Source organism: Pseudomyrmex gracilis, unplaced genomic scaffold, assembly GCF_002006095.1.
Source record: "Pseudomyrmex gracilis isolate BER0280 unplaced genomic scaffold, ASM200609v1 scaffold_33, whole genome shotgun sequence".
NCBI classification, from domain to species: domain Eukaryota; kingdom Metazoa; phylum Arthropoda; class Insecta; order Hymenoptera; family Formicidae; genus Pseudomyrmex; species Pseudomyrmex gracilis.
This window is the reverse complement of record NW_018020617.1, coordinates 577,455-597,196: the sequence shown is the minus strand read 5'-3', so window position 1 is coordinate 597,196 and position 19,742 is coordinate 577,455. Positions and strand designations below refer to the sequence as shown.

The 19,742-nt window shown below is 37.8% G+C and overlaps 1 protein-coding gene across 2 annotated transcripts in view; it reads right to left on the bottom strand.

The window, feature by feature from the left end:
- LOC109852685 (protein rhomboid) overlaps positions 1 to 19,742 on the bottom strand; it is a 129,344-nt gene that overhangs the window by 78,724 nt on the left and 30,878 nt on the right. For both annotated transcript variants that reach the window (XM_020424082.1, XM_020424081.1), the window contains exon 2: positions 11,361 to 11,478. In XM_020424082.1, the coding sequence (XP_020279671.1) occupies positions 11,361 to 11,478 (118 nt within the window). The remainder of the gene's footprint in view (positions 1 to 11,360; positions 11,479 to 19,742) is intronic.

Below are 19,742 nucleotides of genomic sequence, written 5' to 3'. Positions count from 1 at the left end.
GTATCGTAGCTGTTATCGCGCGGCAAATATATGCGGGAGAGAGTCCGGATCGCGGTTATATTGGGCCTCCGTGCTTCCTCGTGTTATCGCGCCGATTCGTCACTATATCTCGACTGATTGTGATTCGATAGTCGATTTCGATCGTTTCGAGTGATATCTCTCTCGCGCGTAACACATTAATTGCGATCTTTTCGACCTGCGATTGAAAGCGAGCTCGTTAAAAGTATGTTATTTTCTCCGCGCGTGAAAAAAGACCAGTTGTTACATAAATAAAAATAATTTGTATGATATACTTGCGCAACAATAAATAACTAGTAATAGCTTATTTTCTTCAAAAAATTAATTTAAATTATTCTTGCACACAAAATTAAATTCGTTTTGTAACGATGTACATGTACTGGGTACAATGTGCGGGGAAATGAAAGTTTTTATCCCTTTCCACAAAATCAGTGCTTTCTCTTACATATGCGCTTTCTCTCTCTCTCTCTCCCTCTCTCTCAATTCTGTAAAAAACTGAATAAAGTGGAATAGAATGTGAGCACTTTTAATTCGCAGACTCTTGCGCGGTGATACACACATGTAGAAATTCACGGAACAAAAATTGCGCGCTAAAATAGAAATCCGAATCCTCAAAAACTCAACGCTCAGCTTCACGTGATACGGTGAAAATCGTTAGTGGCGCGATGAGAATTTAACTCAACTTCATTTTCAGCTAGAGAGACATTCTGTCGTACTGTCTAGTAGAATTTCACGAAATTTGCGCAGCTACGAATTCCGCTTAGCGAGCGAAATTATTAGAGCGCGCGGTAATCAGCGGAAATTTATATAGACGAGACTCGTACGTCTCGTTGTTAATATAATATTACGAAGTCGCGAGAGAACGCGCGCGCGGTCGCGAGACTTGAACGGGAATATCTTTCTGAAAAATCACAATCGCGTGATGCAATCAAGTTTGGGACCTTTGTGGAAGAAAAAGTATGTGTGTGTGTGTTTATATTCGTTTCCAGAATTATGCAGTGACTTTTTTTACAGTGAAAGCTCATTAACCTTATTTCAAAAAATATCGCTAAACGTAGGCACATGTACCTGCCAAGTTTACTCGAATGTTATTCTTTTTTTTACAGTTGATACATGCTGATGTAAAAGCTATGTACAATATAGATATAAAATTTGACTTTTGTCGGACACATTGATCGTTGAGCGAAAAGTGCACGATATCGCATTTTGACTGTCTAGACACACCACTATGAATTCACAAAGTTCATCTTTATTAATTAAACTTCGTTATTTAATTAAAACTTTATTTCACGTGTCGATATATACGTCGATATCGCCAAATGTTTTTCATACATGAGAAAAAAACAGCACTCGCCGCTATTTAACATGGCCGATTTATTTCTCCGCGCTCCGAAGAGAATCGCGAATTCCGTCGAGCGGTCGCGGGAAAATAATTGAGCCAAACAACGAGCGAATAATAACGCCGCGCGCGATAGAATAATTGATACGCCGCGGCGGCCCGTTCGAAGGAAATACCGCGCGCGTTATGCAAGTGAAGCGTTCTCTCTTTCGCACGCGGCCGGATAAATAGCCGGGGCTTTCATATATGCGCGAACCCGGACGTCGGGTTGCGGAACATAATCGCTCGAGCGCGGTCGATGGCGTAAAGAGCCATCGTCATTCCGCGATAAATCGCATAGTGACTCCAAAAACGAAGAAAATAAGAAAGAAACAACGTGCGCGCGGTTTTGTTTTCATATATCGCGATATCGGATCGCACGCAAGTTAGAGCGGACATTATGTCCCGGCGCGGTGAATAACAATTAAAACGAGGAGAGGAAAAAAGGAGGTGCCCGTATAAACCATGCGCCGCGCAGTAGATAACATCTCGTTTTGTTTTCCGTCGCGAATGAGCGATGAAATCGTCGACGATACATATATCGCGCGCGTGCGCGCGCGCGCAAGAGTTGTGTACAGGTGCGGGCCGTAAAAATTTATCGTCCGCCGTAAGTTCGTCGCGTGGTTTCATCGTTATTTTCGAGATTTCGAGACGTTATTCGTATATACAGCCCTTCTGTGTGGTTGGTTTTTATTATAGTTTATATCTAATTTCTCGAACGCTCGCCAGTTCAAGTGTTTTTTTTTTTTTTTATCGCCGTTCTGTCATCAACTTCGTAAGCTATATAACCGTGCCGCGTGTTATAAAGCGGCCGTTTGTTGCGATGTGTTTTTTTACGAAAGGGAATTGCAATAATTCCGAGATATTTCAATAACAGTTTATAGCAAGCTGATACTATTACGGTGTAGGTAAGGTGCGAAAATGTTCAACGTTAAGTGCGATTATATCGTGCTTGTAAATTGCTATTAGCAACAATATATATATATGTGTGTGTATATATATATATATTGTATCATATGTACATATGCGTACATGTATGTGTATACGCGCGAGGAGAGCAAATAGCGCGCGCGCGCAATCCATGCGAAATTATATATTTCTCACAACCGATAAACGAACAAATTTGGACGAGATGGAAGAGGTGATTTGGTTACATCTCTCGATATTGCACTCCGACGGGATGAAGGGGCTTCGCGAGCGGTCAACCGCCAAATAATAACCAGCTCCGTGCCAACGGCCGACGCGCACGAGCGTTTGTACGCGAGATATTCAGCCTGCTGACCTTTGGCAACACACATGCGATCGAAGCGGATGGAAATTTAATTCCCCGGAGAGGATGGTCGAGTATCGCGGGACCCGAACAGAGTACGCGAAGTCGCGGAATTGAATTTTGAAGGGTCCTATACGTCTATACACAAATGCATCGCGCGCGCGCGTACACGTGTATGTGCGCATACATACGCGGGCAGGCAACAACTTCGACGAATATGTGTGTATTTCGTTCTCAGAGATGCACGCGGCGCAACTCCTTATATGTACGAACGAATCGAAAAAGGATAAACGAAATAGATCGAGCTCATCGTACAAATTTGTGGAAGATGTACAACTGAGTCATTTCTAAGAGGGAAATTGATTTATTATTTATTTATCACATTTTTGTATAAATCGTTATTTTTGCCATGTGTTTTGTAAATATATTCTATTAAATGCGTAAATATTATCTATCTTGAACGATCGCGCTCTTAAGTACGTGTGTCGTTTTTTTGTTACTGTCTGCGTATGTGAGATTATTATGTAACTTTGGGCAGTGATGGGAATTCGAGCCCGCACACACATTACCGTTTTTTCCTCCTCTACTTACGCACACATAGACGCTCGGTTCATCCGTGTAACTCGCCGACGGATTGACATCCTGACTAGTTAGGTTAGGTTAGGTTCATATCTCAATCGATTAGGTTTACATACTGATTGATTAGGTCCACATTTTGACTTGTTACGTTCACATTTTAGCCGACGAGGACCAAACCGGTCAAGAGTTAAACTTACCCAGTCAGGATGCGAACCTAACTGGTCAGGATGCGAGCCTAATGGGTCATAATGTTAACTTAACCTAACCTAACTGATCGGAATGGGAACTTAAGACAAGAATATGAACCTAATCGATCAGGATGTGAACCTAATCGATCAGGATGTGAACAGAATAGAACTGCATGCTTTGGCTATAGCGCAAAATAGAACCACGTTTGGACATAGCGCACGCACCGACTAGTCGCTCGTGGACATGGCTAGGTGCCACTGTGCACTACCCATAGACATTGCGCTGGCTTATAGGGCGAAAAAGCGATTACACATTCTCTTATAGAGGCCGTTCTCAGTCTTCTCTCTGGTGTAACTTACAGTTTTATGTATAATATTACAAGAATCTCTCCAATATCGCGTTTAAGAGTAAGTAGTAAAAAAAATTTGTAAAGAAATTGGTTTTAGAGCGTGAAAACTGTTAATTTAGCGGAAAACTGTTGAATCTGACTAAGACGGTTAGGAAAATAAAATATTGATAAATTTCCTATTTGCCTCGCGTCAATAATGCAAAAAGGAGAAAAGTCAATCGAACCAACGGTGCGCAAAAACCAATGGAATGTATATGTGTTCATAAAAGATTCTGCAGAATTTTCGACGACTAAAAGATTCAGCCTTGCAGACACAGTCTCAGAGTCGTCTTCTTTCACTTTTTATATCCGCTGTCGTCTGGCTCTCTGTTTCAAATAATATCCGAAATCCTAGAAGCTCAGATTTTCATTGTCTCTCGAATACCGAGAACATAGAACTTCTTATAATACAATTATATAATAATAAAAAAATACTAAATTATATAATAATAAAAATTAAATAATATTTTAAAAAATACTAAATATCTACTATATGCAATCATCGACATTGTTGTATACAAGAGAGTGAAATGTCTCATCCGAGAAGATAAAACTTCGTTGTGTGTTGGTGTCAAATTTAACTTTACCTCCGCCTATGATCACTTGCACTAGGTTTTTTGATGTCGCGAAACTTGATTCTGGCTTCGTATCAAAACAACGAGCTAGCATAACCCCGCCCCGCGCTAAATGCACCGTCATTTTGTTTTGTAAAATTCCAGAGTAACAACCTGGTGTGTCATATCATAACACATACATGTACATCTAATGCTCATAAAGATCGACGCGGCGGCTTAACGCGCGGCACGTAACTTTATCAGTCCGAGACCGTGGAAGCCCGACGACATCGCGCGCGCTATTAAGAAGCATTCCGCAACGGTGTTAAAGTACAACTCGTCGTTGTACGCCGAGAAGATGGCCGGAAAGGAAGAGGACGAGAGAGAGAGAGAGAGAGAGGCGAAGAGAGAAAGAAAATATATATCGGTCGATAAACGCCTCACGGTTATTTAGATAACTGTGCATCCGCGCGCGACATAAGCGGGTGAGAAACCGGGACGGCGCGGGATGGCGAGGGATGGCGCAGAAGGAAAGGAGAAACACGGCGGTGCTACCTACCAGGCGATGTAGAACGAAGGATCGAGGATTATCGATTCCCGAAGTGACGGCAGAATGTAGAGAGTCGTCGACGCCTGCCTCTTGCTCGAACGCATCGCGAACGAAAATATGCGACAGCCAGAAATAAAGACCAGTTCCGCGCGAGAGATTACCGGTTCCCTTGCTGCAGATGTGTGTTCAAAGGCGACGGAGTGTTCTTGTACTTTCTCTTCTTTTTCTTCTTCTTCGTCTTCTTATCTTTCTCTTTCTATCGATAGATACGTGTTTGTTGATTTCTTTCTTCTTTCCGCAAAAGAACGCGTAGACAATAAATCGATCAAGCGTGCGAGAGATATTGTGAGATTTATGTAATTTCGACACAGAGAGATGATAGTCGACAATAGTGCAAGCAAAGTAATTCGCTATTTCACGTGCATTGTCGTTGCGTTCCCGATATAAATAAATGAAAATGAAACAAATCACAAATTGTAAAATAAAAAAAACAAATGTTTTCTTTTTTTTAAAACATGAAGAAAACTAGGTAGCTCGAAATAAAAGTTTTGATCCTTATGTGTATACGAAAACTTTCCGTTGTTTCAAAGTCCCGATCCCCCGCACTTTTAGGGATACCCTATACGTGTATATACGTTGTACAATCGAGAAAAAGCAGACGCATAAGTCACACGGGGAAAAGAAAATCGGACGGGAAATTTGCCCGAAGAACAACTTTCCTTGGCTACACACAGAGTAAGTACCGCGCGCGCGCGCGCGACAAAACAGATATACATTTATTCGCGGAGAAACTCTCGGATAGGGGAGAGAAGCGGAGAACACGACAACGTCCACCCTTGCCAGGAGGAACCTGAAGAAGAAGATAAGACGGAACGGAAGTTCTTCCCGGACTCTCTCCCTTACGTTGTATGTGTGTATGTGTCTCTTGACATTCTAAATACATGAGCGATCCGTATATGCGCTTTAATACCCACACACACACACACACACACACACCTCGAGAGAGCACATTCAGAAGTAGGTACACGATTACGGACATGCGGAAGCGTCGTCGCCGAGTGTCGCAAACAAGGCGTTGAGAGCGGAATATCCGCAAACGCAAATTCCTTGTGCAAATACTCCGAATAGATATCACAAGAAGGAATTAAACGGAATAAATAATTTGGACAGAAAACAATATTCGAGTGAATATAGGATAAATTGTGTGTGCGCGCGCGCGCGCACGTGTATGTACGTCGCGTAACACAATTTATATTTTTATGTTTGAGCGAAATATAAAATAAACAAAAATTAAAAACTTTGAAATGTTTTTAAAATTATCGCAAATATACTACCTACTGTTTACAAAACTATGAACACATCGTGTGTTGTGAAATTTGAAACGTTCGCCGTCGAGCGAAAAAATACATGTATTTCGACGAAGACTTTCCGAGAAAAATTTCCGAGTCTTCTTTTGTGACAATTGTGCAACATATTGCATCGTGCAATATCTATTGACATGTAATGTTATATTTTCCGAAACAAGATCCTGAGAAAGTCGCCAGCAATTTTTTTTTTTTTTTTTTTTTATTCGCGCGCGTCGTTGCGATGGCGATTTCTTTTAATAAACGAAGACGTTCCCGGTCTTTATTTTTGACAAATGGAAAGTATTTCGTTGTGTAGTATTTATCGACATGTAACAAGATCGTTACTTTTTGGAACAACATCCTGTGTTGTGTTGTACGTGCAAGTTATGATATGACAAAGGGAAGTGTTTTGATGTAAAGAAATATTGATTTCTTAAGGTACAATTATAGATAACACGATAGAAAAATGTTTTGGTTTTTGTTTTTTACATTACTGACTTGACAAAAGCGAAATATATTTGTTTGTCTGACAAAACGTTCCAAACTTCTCAATGACATATTTGAACTCTAATTGGTTGTTTTCTTAGATATAATATAATTTTTCTTGTAATAAATGGAAAAAAATATTACACATATACGTACTGCGTTGCGCTTTTGAATAAAATTCTCCGACCTATTCAAAGTTTGCCGACGATCCTGAATAGAAGGACGAATGAGGACACTCCAGAGAGGAGAGACGCTCGGCAAGACGATACGGGTGAGGAAAGAGATACCCCGGCTAAAGCTACGGGTCACCTTGGACCTAGACGGAGGCAAGCCTCCATCGCGTCCTGGCGCCAGGACGATGCATCACCGGCGTTGAGATAAAAGTTCGCGCCGTTTTCATTGCCGCGAAATATGGCAGTAAGCGTAACACAAAGTAGAAACGTATAGTGCCGTGTATAGTTATCGCATAGATAGTGTATTCTGCAATACACGCTTGCGTTACGTAATACTTTATGCAGATTACATTTTTCGTGTTGACTTTCTCCGAGTGACGTCTAGAAACGAGAACAAGAAAAACTTACTTTCGATCGTAATAATAAACATAATAATAACGCGCGAATGAAAATGTGCAAACACAAGCCGAGCTGCTAATTGGTTTTGCGGGAGAAAAAATTTCACCAAGCGAGAAAGGAATAATAAGATTAAGAGATTGGCATCTAATAACATAGAGAGCATTAATTAGTGGAACGATTTCTCACTATCGATTCGTGTGTTTGAACTTTCTTGAGATACTAATTAGTGAAGAGAGGATGATATTCCATCGCATGAATATATAACGACGCGAGAAAAGAAAAATAACTCACCTTTCGTAGCTGTGATGTAAATGTTTTTGCAAATACAATAATTTCAACAATTTTTTCGAAATAAAAATACAAATAACGACTAAAAAGAGAGTAGACCAATAAAAAAAAAAAGATCTCTAATACCTATATCTATAAGATGCATGTGTAAATCGTCTCTCTGCGTATATCTAAAAAAATAAACTCGATTTACTCATCAGTAATGTTGCAATGTCTCTTTTCCTTCCCTTAGTTTCTTCATTTGCATTTTGCTTACTGCAAGATAAAATCCAATTTTAGCCTCCCATCTGGATGAAATTACGAATGCGCAACCTTTTAGCAGAGGTAAAAAGTGCGATACTTGCGATTTAATTAAATCATAAAATATGACGACTAAGAAATAGCAATTAAGAGTCTTTTTAGAGAAAAGACTTGCCGATAGAGCGATTTTTGTTCTCGTCCATGTTGTCCCGTGCATTTATCCCGCGTGTTATCACGGTGCTATTTTTCACTTATAGATATGTTTTTTGTTTTTTTTTTTTCATGTATAACACATTTGTATGACAATTTCTTTTTTAAAGCACACATATGACCCATTTCTTCAAACTTGTTTTTTGTCTAATTTTCAATGAATATTAACATGAAAATAAAATAAGTGACCCAGTTGTCATAAAATTCATTTTCATCTTGCGGATGTGTAATTCTCATGTGAATTTTATTGTGCGAGAATAAACGTTGCACCGCGAAAACTGTTTAGCGAAAAATTGTTTTTTTCCTGACGCATTTCTCATTCGTCTAACTCGACATTACTGACGCGAGTCGAGTTTATTATATTATCGCAACACAACAGATATTGTACATTGTTAACTGCGAGCGCGCCGCGCGCGAGTAAGAGCGCGCGTAATTTCAGCTGGAGGGATTAATAATGGTATTCTGAACACGAGATCTAAATTTCGAGTGTGTGTTGTCCGCGTGTTATCGTCCATGCGTAAATCGCGCGCAAATCCTCATCATGCTTGTTAAAAAAAATTTATTATTAAACGCGCTCTCGTGCGCGACGACATTTACAACTAACTCAAAGGAATCCACAACATATTTGGCACGTTTGCATAATATATTACTCATTACAAGAGAATTTCGTTCATTACAAGAGACAAACATGTCTTTCGCTCTGCTGACATAGATGATAAAATATAAATAACGTTCGATAATATATCCACCTGACATTTTGTGTTTCTCACGAGATGACCATTACCGATGTCGCGTTCGTAATTTAAATAATTTTCGACGTCTTCTAATATCAAAAAAAAAATCTAAAAGAAAAAAAAGTAAATTATTCACGCTTAAACGCTACTATTACATATCTTGTGATAAAATAATCATCACTTTGTGACATAAAGAAAGAATTTTATACTGAAAACTTATTTAAAAACATAATTTATCCTTTTTATCTTTTTTTTTTATACAGTTTATATATGACAAGTTTGATAAAACTGGTTTTTGTAGCTCAAAGCTCCCAAACTTAACAGGTCCGCCTCTGATCTCAACTCTCACTAGAATCTTCAACAACCACGGAATGCGTTCGAAAATAAAGTGCATGTGAATATATCTGCACGTGTTTTTATGATAACTCGATGTATATGTAAGTATCCGATGGATGTGTAAGTATCGCGTGTACGTTTGACCGTTTACTCTTTGATGCCGCGGTATTATATTAGAAAAAGAGAAAGAGAGAGAAAGAGAAAGAGAGAGAAAAAGAGAGAGAGAGAGAGAGAGAGAGAGAGAGAGAGAGAGAGAGAAGACTAACCTTTATATATTTATAACAACAGAGTAACCGAGCCGTGATATAATAACCAGACGCAATTTTAATTAGCATTATTGCTCAAGAAGTTTGTCCGTGTAGCGCAGCGTGCGCTTTTAACGAGGGTGGCTTCCGAATATCAAATTACTTTGTGGAAGATTAAAATCGCTGCCTAACAAGATCGGCCAGTAGAATAAATCTATCTCGAAGATCTCCGCGCGGCGTTTGTGTGCTAAAGGGGAGAAAGAAAAGTGGAAAGATGATCATTAGGATGTGAGAAAAAAAAAGGATAGAGGATCAAAGCAGATATTAGTCGAGGCGAGGATGTGCGCCAGACATCAAAGGGAAGAGGTAATATGCATATACGTAATATCTAGCGCGCTCGTTACAAGAAAGAGAGAGAGAGAGAGAAAGAGAGAGAGAGGGAGAGAGAGACGATTACTTTACCTATTCATCTTGGCAAAAATGTAGAAAATAATGAAGAGACGAGGCAAGACGCGCATTGACGGTAAGTATGCGCGGTTCTTTCACAGATACGATTAACTCTCTCTCTTTCTCTCTCTTTCTCTGAGTTCACAAAGAATATTTAGATATTCTTCCCTTGTCAAACTGAATAAATGTTTGATCACATAAAGCGATTTTGCAAATGCTTTAAGACGCGAGTATGAACATGTACGAGGGGCGATTGATAAGTATCTGATACGACGCATAAATAGTAGCATCACATTGTTGACAAGTTTTTTCATCTTTCACTCTCGTTGACTTTTGACACAATGCATTGGCTCAACTGTTGCAATGATCAAAATTTACAAGAGTTGAATTTGCTGTCTCCTTGTTCGCCAGATGATGACCACAGTGCGATTTCCATTTATTCCGAATCTGACAAAATGGATCGATGAAAAAAAATGTCGAGCAACAACAGAGTGTCATCGATATGTCGTAAATGTACTTTGGCGAGCTGTCGCACAAACACGGGCGATAATGTGCCAGCGTTTGACACTTGTTACTCCAAAAGATGCCAAACTTGTCAACAGCAATGTAATACTATTGTCGTTTCAAATACTTATCAATCGCTCCACGTATGTAGCGTTGAGAAAAGTGAGACTCTTGCATTTGATGCACACAAAACAATTGTTAAAAGCGCGAACGCGATATACAGAGTTTGTCGATAATTAATTATAAAATTTAATTGTAACTAAACTGATGCTCTTCGAGGCGAGTGTCGCAATATCGGCGAACAGAGGCCACGCTCATAGTTTTTCAGTTTTCACAACGCGTGAACAACACGTGAATACAAACACGGCTGCCACAGTGTTCTCAGTTTTTGGCTCTCTTACAGCATGCCAAAGCGGTGGAGAGGATGCGCACAACACAGCAGCGAGTTCTAACTGCATGAACTTGCTGCTGTTGTGCGCATCCCTTCCACCGCTTCAGCATGTTGTAAGAAAGCCAAAACTGAGAACACCGGGCTGTCAATGAGGTAAATACAAAATATGATATGAATTAAGTAACTTAAGTGTGTTCGAGTTGAAACTCGTTAATGAAAAATGTTTTTTTTAGCAAGTACGTTTTTTACGTAATAATTCTGAATTACGAACTTCTCTGCTCTCGAAAGAAACAACAAATATGTAAAATTACAATACAACGAGATTTGTATTACAATAAATAAATTGTTAAACGCAATCTTCACAAATTCAACAAAATGCGACGAGTGTTGAAATTTTCAAAGAACTAGTAAAAGAAAAAAGAGACGATATAGAGATATGATAATAATAGCACGAGTTAATAACGTGTCGTCAGAGTCATTATCCCGACATTGTCAGTGTGTTCGCATGCATAATCTCGTTAAAAATTTATTAATCACGCTCGAGCACGAGAATTGGAGAGCGCGGGAGTGTATGCATTATCTGCCACACGTCGCGCGCTCATTATACGAAGAAAGATAACTTCATTTTCACTCACCTCCACCAGAGTGATGAGGATGATGAAGAGAGGCGGCGGACAACATGTGTAGTGATCGGCGTAGTACTTTCGGTCCCGCTCTTCCGTGAGAAATTCATCGCCGATCATGCGGACCATCCTGAAAGTACAAAAAACGTTGCAACAATTAAATAACATAATTAAACAACGTTTTTCTACTAAATATTTCCCCAGAGCGCGTACTACAACAAAATAAAATCTATATATCCGATCTAATCTACTTGCATATTAAATAAACATTAAATAAACATGAAATATAAATTTTGTTCCGCGGTAAAAGAATATCAAAAAGTAAAAAAAAAATATATATATAAACATTTAATTATATTTATTATAATTAATTAAAGTAATGCATTTCGCAAAAAAGTAAAAAAGTTTTTCTATTTGCAATGAAATATAAACTTTCTCTTAATTTGAATGTTTACACGTAAATTTTAGACCACCATATTTGTCAAAGAAAAACAAGCTACTTTTATTTGAACACGTTCAAGTCGAATTAATTATCACTGCGAGAAATATTTAAAAGTAATAAATCATTTTTGAAAAAGTGTATATTTACTATAAGAACGTTTGTGCATCAACGTAATTACGTGTTCCCAAATATAAATGATGTTTGCTAGATAAACAAGTCGATGGATTTGAAACGTGTTTTTTAATATGGAATTCATAATAGCACGTTTTATTTGCCCCATTCCCGTAGTCGCGGTATGCCAATAAACGTGATCAAAATTTTTAATTAAACCTCGTCCCATATTTTGCATTTATTACAAAATTATAAAGTGCAATCGAGAAAATCCCACTTGACTCTTTTGAATCCGAGACTTTGTAAAATAATGTGCATCTAATAGAGAAAAAAAAAAAAAAAAAAAAAAAAAAAAAAAAAAAAAAAAAAAAAAAAAAAAAAAAAAAAAAAAAAAAAAAAACAATCGTAAAAATAAAATCCATAACTCGAATGTACAAACGCAGATTTATTGTACAATAAAGTAATCTACATGTATATTTGCCTAAATCACACTCCCGTTCTTTGTCCAAATAATCTTTGTCTTTTGCTGTAAACGGTTTTTTTTAATTGAACGAACGCCGCGGTAGCCGCAGCGTATTTGATTACATCGTGTAAAAAAACGATGTAAACCGAAAACAAATCCGACCGCTCTATTGTCCAATCGTTAATAACGAGATGATTTGCGAGAAATACACCTCCGATAAATTCAAGACACTGGTTGGGAAATAAATTGTTTTCCGCATATCTTAATCTATCTACACTGGTTTCACTAATTCTGATCTCGTTCTCTACCAATTGAGAATCACTCGATACAATAACACGGGAGCGAACAATAAAATCGCGTTATCAATTTGAAAAGCTTCTTTTCGTCGGTAACAACTGGTGCGCGCGGTGCATTGTTGTCGCAATTTCGCATTGCGCTCGAAGATAATCGTAAACGCTCGGCTACGACAACGAGAGATATTCGAGTAATTAAAAAACAATTGAGGTAACGTAATTGGGCTTAATTAATGAAAATATGATTGGATAAAATCTGAAATGACGAAGCAATTTCTAGGACGAGGAAAAAAGCAGGAAGCTTAACAATTGCGGAAACAAACATTACGCAGAGAAAACGGTAGCAATAATTGCGATGCATAAAAGAGAAATTAGCATAGTAAAAATAACGAACAGAATTAATGTACAATAGAAAGAGTTGTAGCGCTTGAAAAAAGATACTTTTTTCTACAAAAAAAAAAATGCATATAATAATACTTTATATAAAATAATACTACTTTATATAAGTAATTATACGCGTGTTTCATATATTATATATATATATATATATAATCATATATAAGTCACATATCTGTTACACAATATTCTCTACTACTTCATTTAACAAAATCCACCGAGTATTTCATTGGAAAACTATAATGATAATCAAATTCGCGCTGGATCGTGTATAAAAGTTAGGAAATTAATCCGATCCTCCAGAGAGAGAAAGAGAGATAATGTTCTTCTCAAACTAATCGTCGGTCTTCATAGCAATTTTGTGCTCGCGTCTCGTTAATTGTCGCCAGGGGTAGTGAAATAATGAGGAATTAACTTGGGCGAACCTCTCTCTCCTTGTGCCGGCCGATCCCCGAAGAAAAGAAAAACACTTTTGAACAATTACGTGCAAACTCTCTACTACCCTCATAACCTTCATTATTTCAGAGCATTCTTTTGTTCTCATTTACGATTTTCATTACAAATGGAATATCGCCGGGGGTAATTCTTAAGAGCAATAAAAACCGACTTTCCTGCACAAGTAAGATAAGATGCTGATGACATTTGTATGTATATGTATATTTTTTTCATTTTTTGTTGTAAATTTTTACTTCACTCAAATTTTATTTATTACATATAAGTATAAAAGAAATTTTTTGTGCATTGTATAATAAGCTTTTTATTTTTGCGCCACAGAGCGATGCGATCGCGACAATATCTCGCGCCAATTAAAACGCATCAGCGCGGAAATGATTCTGCTCAAAGCATGGTATCATCAAGCATGTACATACATACAGGGTGAGTCTGATGAAAAAGTTCAAGCATGTTTTTCTCAAAAAAAAAAAAAACAAAACAAAAACTGTTAAAAATAACAAAAGACATTATTAACTCTTCGCACGTAAACACGGATCTCCGAGACCCACTCAAAAATTGCGCGTCGGTGTCTAGTAAAAAAATTTTTTTTTTTTTTAACTCTCTTCGAAACTACTAGAGATTTCTTAAATTTGGTTTTTTTTATCGACGCAGAATCAAACTTTCGATTCAAAAAAACAAAATTGAAAAAATATTGATTTTTCGCGAAGATAGTCGATTTTAAAGTCGCGTGGGTTACATAGACCTGACTCGTAGGTTATTTTTGAGATCTGTTTGCAAAGCGTTAAAATTGTAAGACATATAAGGAGACATACTATTATGATCTTGGATAACCTTGAGTATTTTTGTTTTTCACATTATCAATCAAAATGGTTTTTCTTAATAGAACAGAGTACTTTGCCAAATCACTCTGCCAATAATATGTGAATGAGCTTAGTAACTTTTATATTATAGAGTATTTTTCTAAAACTCTAGACACATACTCGTAGTCTTCAAAAAGCTTGCTTGGACTTATTCTTGAACAGTTATTTCACAAAAAATAGTTTTTATTCTTTCTATTATTTTTCTTCGAGTGATAGAACGTTGAAAAGTAAGCTCTTTCACTCTTCTCTATCCAAGCAAGTTTTCTACGAAAACTACAAGCATGTCTGGAATAAGGGCGAACATTTTGAGCACTTATTGTAATAGTAAAAAGATTTGTTTCATATTTTTCATTCTGACTAATTTTGTTTATATCTCGACAAGTGACAAGTGGTTGAGTTTTCGTATAAAATACTCTAATATAAAAGTTATCAAGCTCATTGAATACTACTACAGAGTGACTCAAAAGTAGACTTTTTCCATTAGAAACAAAATTTTGATTAATAATGTGAAAAAAAAAAACAGATATTCGGTTATACTCAAGATTACCATAGTATGTTTTTTTAAATATTCTACAATTTTGATAATGAATGTCTTCTTTTACCTTTTTTGATCATTTTTGAGAAAAACATTTCTGAATTTTTTATCACCTTGTATATACCAGAAAAACACACATATAAAACAGATACCTTTATACGTCATCTCATCAATGCAGGGAAAATAATTCCTTTAATTAGCTTATCTCGCGCTAATGAAAATCTGTAATCGTATCATATATTATTACATATATATATATGTACATATAAGTATGTAATTTACCGCTGAAAATTGCATTCGACGAACGTACCTGTATGTTCAAATTTTCAATAATATAATTTTCTATGTAAATCAAATGCCATACGACAAACACGTGGATCATGACACATATTAATCTTTAACTGCGATTTTGCACGCTCCACTTGCAGCTGAATTTATTACTTTTTATTTACATAAATTTCGGAGTCAAAGTTGATCGCACTATACATCTACAACAAATATTATATATAGACGTTTAAAAAATTGAGATCGCAAATATTTTGAAACATTTAAACACTAAGTTTACATGTTTATGAGAATTACATCGTTTATATGCATATGTTAAAGAGAATTGCAGCATAATGAATATCTTCCGTAGAGAAGGAAACAGAGGGAGACTGAAGAAATTCTTTTTAAGTGTTCACTAACAACGCCTTGCGGTTCGCGTTAAACGCGCACTTAATTGCCGGTCGCGCGAGACATTGTAGATCGCACGAGCGATTTCCAATTAGCGATGTGACTGATACATCAAGGTTCAAGGAAAGGGGTCGTCTGCGTGTATAAAGCATCGACACGAAGTACAGGTGCGCGCGCACGCTCGACGTATGTTGCACTTGTTGGTTGAAAAAGAAAAAAAGGAACTAGACGGGAAGAGAAGCAGAGAAAAAGAAAAATAAAAAAGAGAAAAAGAGAAAGAGACGGGAACACAGAGACAAAGAAAAAACACGTTTCAAGGATACTGATTAATTGCTTTGGCGGGATATATCAAAGTTTGTCTGTTGTCCGTAGAATTGCAAATGAGTTGCGCCGAATTGATTGAATGTACCGGACTATGTGTCGACGCAAGAGCCGGACATTACAAGGGAGAGGAAAACGCCCGCGGTGCATAACAAAGAAATATATTACGTATTTATGTCGAGAGTCAATTTCGGCGTGTCTTAATTACGCACAATCGTGACAAAAAAAAAAACCGGAGCGATCTCCACGATCGAGTGAATAATTCACTCAAACTCAGAAAGAGAGAAAGACCGCCTACTTTACATCGGAATAATTAATGCGCGCCAAGAAATAAGTTGATGTTGTCGAGCCCTGCTAAAAATTGCCAGTTATGGAAATGGCAGCGCGAGGAAGCGCGGGCCGCTATCTTTATCAAAAAGTTCCGCCGAGTTGTTTCCCGCCTAAGTTCCAGTATGAATTTTATACGCTTCTTGAATTTTCAGAGTCTAATAAATGTGATTAAGGCGTCCTAAAGATCTCACCGAGCCCCGATCTAATAATTACTGTGTAAGAACAAGAGGAAACAAAATTAATTATGAAATTATTACGGAGTTGTGTGTAAGGCGGCGTTGTGCAATAAGAGAAGGAGACATAGCACTTCAATTTTCCAAGCTCGAAATTACACAACCGAACGCTTCATAAAGCTTTGTAGCTCCCTCTCTCTCCTCTTTTAGAATCCTTTAAGAGAGACACGCTTCCTTTCAACCTTACTCTATTTTTTTCTTCCTCTTTCTCTCATTTTTATTTCATTTTGCTAAACTCTTTTCTAGTTTTATTAAAACTAAATCATTATGCAGCGCGTAAAAACAATATCTATTGCTATCATACGTTTGAGAATCAAGTCTGTAAAACCTCAATGTTTTGTAGAATGTGTATTCACTAACAAATAGAAGGCATCAGAATATTATTAAAATTAAAATACAAAGTGTAATAAGCTATTTATCTGTAACTAGCACAACACAGGCGCGCGTGTTCTGAAGCGATTTAGACTAAAACAAAAGTGAGATCGATTCAGTCGTTCTTGAGATATTACTCCATGAAAATCTCCTCACTTTTTAATCGCATAAATTTCGCGTATAAAAGACACAAGTGCCTCGCGCCGTTCGAGTGCGACTTCGTTGAACTTAGTGCGAAGCACTACTGTGTGCCTTGATATGTCTGTGCGACATGAGTCGAGAAACACATCCTAGAAACGTCCAATCGAGATAAAAGTGGCAACAATCAATATCGAAAAAATCGATTGTGATTATTTTACACACGCTTTTTCTGGTAAAGACTAGCACAACACAAGCGCGCGCTACGCGCACGCTATTATTATTTTCATTTTCATGTGTTGCATCAGTGAACACAACCTGTCACCGCGATGACAGCTAATATATACATATTATAAACTATGTAATACACCTACAAGAGATGTCAAAAATAACGCATGAAAATCAAACTCAAAAAATAAAAGAAAGAGAGAAGAATGGAAAAACAACACGTGACTAAAGTCACGTGACAAAGAAAAGGGTAAAAGAGAAAATATTATACATATACATATATTATAGATAATATTCTATATCTATATATAATACACATACATACACACACACACATATACATATATATATAATCACGTGACCGAGGTCAGTGACTCCGCCNAGGTCGCGCGGCCGAGGTCAGTGCCCCCGCCAAGGCCGCGCGGCCGAGGTCAGTGCCCCCGCCAAGGCCGCGCGGCCGAGGTCAGTGACCCCGCCAAGGCCGCGCGGCCGAGGTCAGTGACCCCGCCAAGGCCGCGCGGCCGAGGTCAGTGACATTACTGTAGTATGTATATAATACATGTAATACAATATAAAGTATAATATTATAAATATATAATAAATTATATGTATAATATGTATTATTTAATGTTATATATAATATAAATTACAGTCACGTTATTTTCACGTGTTGTTTTTCTACTTTTTCCTGTCACGTGACTTTAGTTACGTTTTTAATTTTCTCTACATATACGACGACCTGTCTCAAAATCGCTTTTCATTATTTACTCTCTCGATCTTACCGATTCGATTCGATTCGACTCGATCAACCAACCAACCAATCGGCAACGCGGAAAAGAGACAACAATAGATGCGATACATTCGGCTCGCGCACTTCTCGGTCCAAATGCCCTTTTTTTATATAGGATTAATTTTGTAATTTATTGAAATTGCGATTGATTCATATTTTTAATGAACAACAAACGACTCGACGATTCGTAAATAGAACACAAGCAAACCGAAAAAATGTCTTGAAAAACAAGTGTTGCTCGTTTCTCCGTCGACACGATGTACTTTTGAAGAATGAAACATGGTTTCGCGTTATTCGCATACTGACATGATGAATATTCATAGATAGCGGCCACATCCATTTGTCACTTCTTTTAAAGAGTTTTCCCGCCACATACCACTTTCATGATATAATATTTCTCGAGTACATTTGTTCTATGATGGACGCGCGCGCGCGCACCACCAGAAAATTCAATTGCATTTTCCTGCACTGTCAACTCGAAGCTTTTAAAATATCTACATGTATATGTTACAAAGTTATTTCACACTGTTTTCGAATGTCTATAATAAATCTCTATAAATATTGTAAATGGGATAAAATTTTTATCAAAAATTATAAATTTTCCAGAAGAAGATAATTGCCTTTATTCGTATCGTGTTTTTTGTCAGTTGAACGACCATAGCGCGCACGTGGAAAAGTGACTTTTCTCATCTCTCAGAGTTGGTACGACGTTCGTGTTCGCTGGCAGCTTCCGAAGACGGAAAACGAAAAACGGTTACGACGACGAGGGACGTCCCAGGAGCATCGCAAACGTGTAGCGAGAGAAAAAGAGAGAGAGAGAGAGAGAGAGAGAGAGAGAGAGAGAGAGAGAACGCGTGTGTAATTTTATTGTTTCTGCAGCCTGGCCACGGAAGCGGAGCGGCGCGCGAGCAACGATATTATCAAATTGGTTCCGCGAGTTTTCCGTGAGGCGCCTTCGCAAAGTCGCCGACCGGGACGGGAGAAGTATAAGAAATTGACCCGCACTGTAAAGCGGGAGGCTAAAGTAAGAGCTGTTAACGACCTTAACTACCTTGTCGAGCTATCGCCTCTAATTACCGGACGGACAAGGAGCGGCGCGTCTCGGTGCTTCTTTAAAATAACCGCGAAACTTCGACTTTCTTTCCGTTGAGCGCGAATATCTGCCTATACAATAATGATGACATCGGACATCTATCTTTTTTAATTTTATAATAATATACGAGATGATTAGAAATTATACGACAACTAAATTACGATTGTAACTATATTCAACTACATAGTAAAATTTTGACCTTTTTAGATAATACAACGTTGATCTTCCTCTTCCTTAACACGTAACGTTTTCTCTCTCTCTCTCTCCAATATCCCAAAGGATATCTCTTGAGATTTCACGTACGTCGACTTTAAGAGGCAATAAATTCGGAGCATTATACGACATGCGTAAATCTTGCAGGTATGTTTGTCAAAATAACATAAGGGAAGTTTAGAGAAGCGCGGACTCGATAAATGGGCGATCCATCGGCGCCGTTAGACACATCGCGTGCTTCTTACCGTAGCGTCGCTGCCGTGTTAATACTGTTTTAATCTTACCGCAAGGATAACATCACGCGAAGTCACGAAGTCGAATCGAATGAATTCTTTACAAGTTTCATTTCATAAGTTATTACAGCTCGGGCGGAAGTTAAGAGCGAGCGATGAGTCGGTGCGAACTTTTCCAAAACTTTGCGTGCGCTCGTCGAATCTTGTTCCGAATT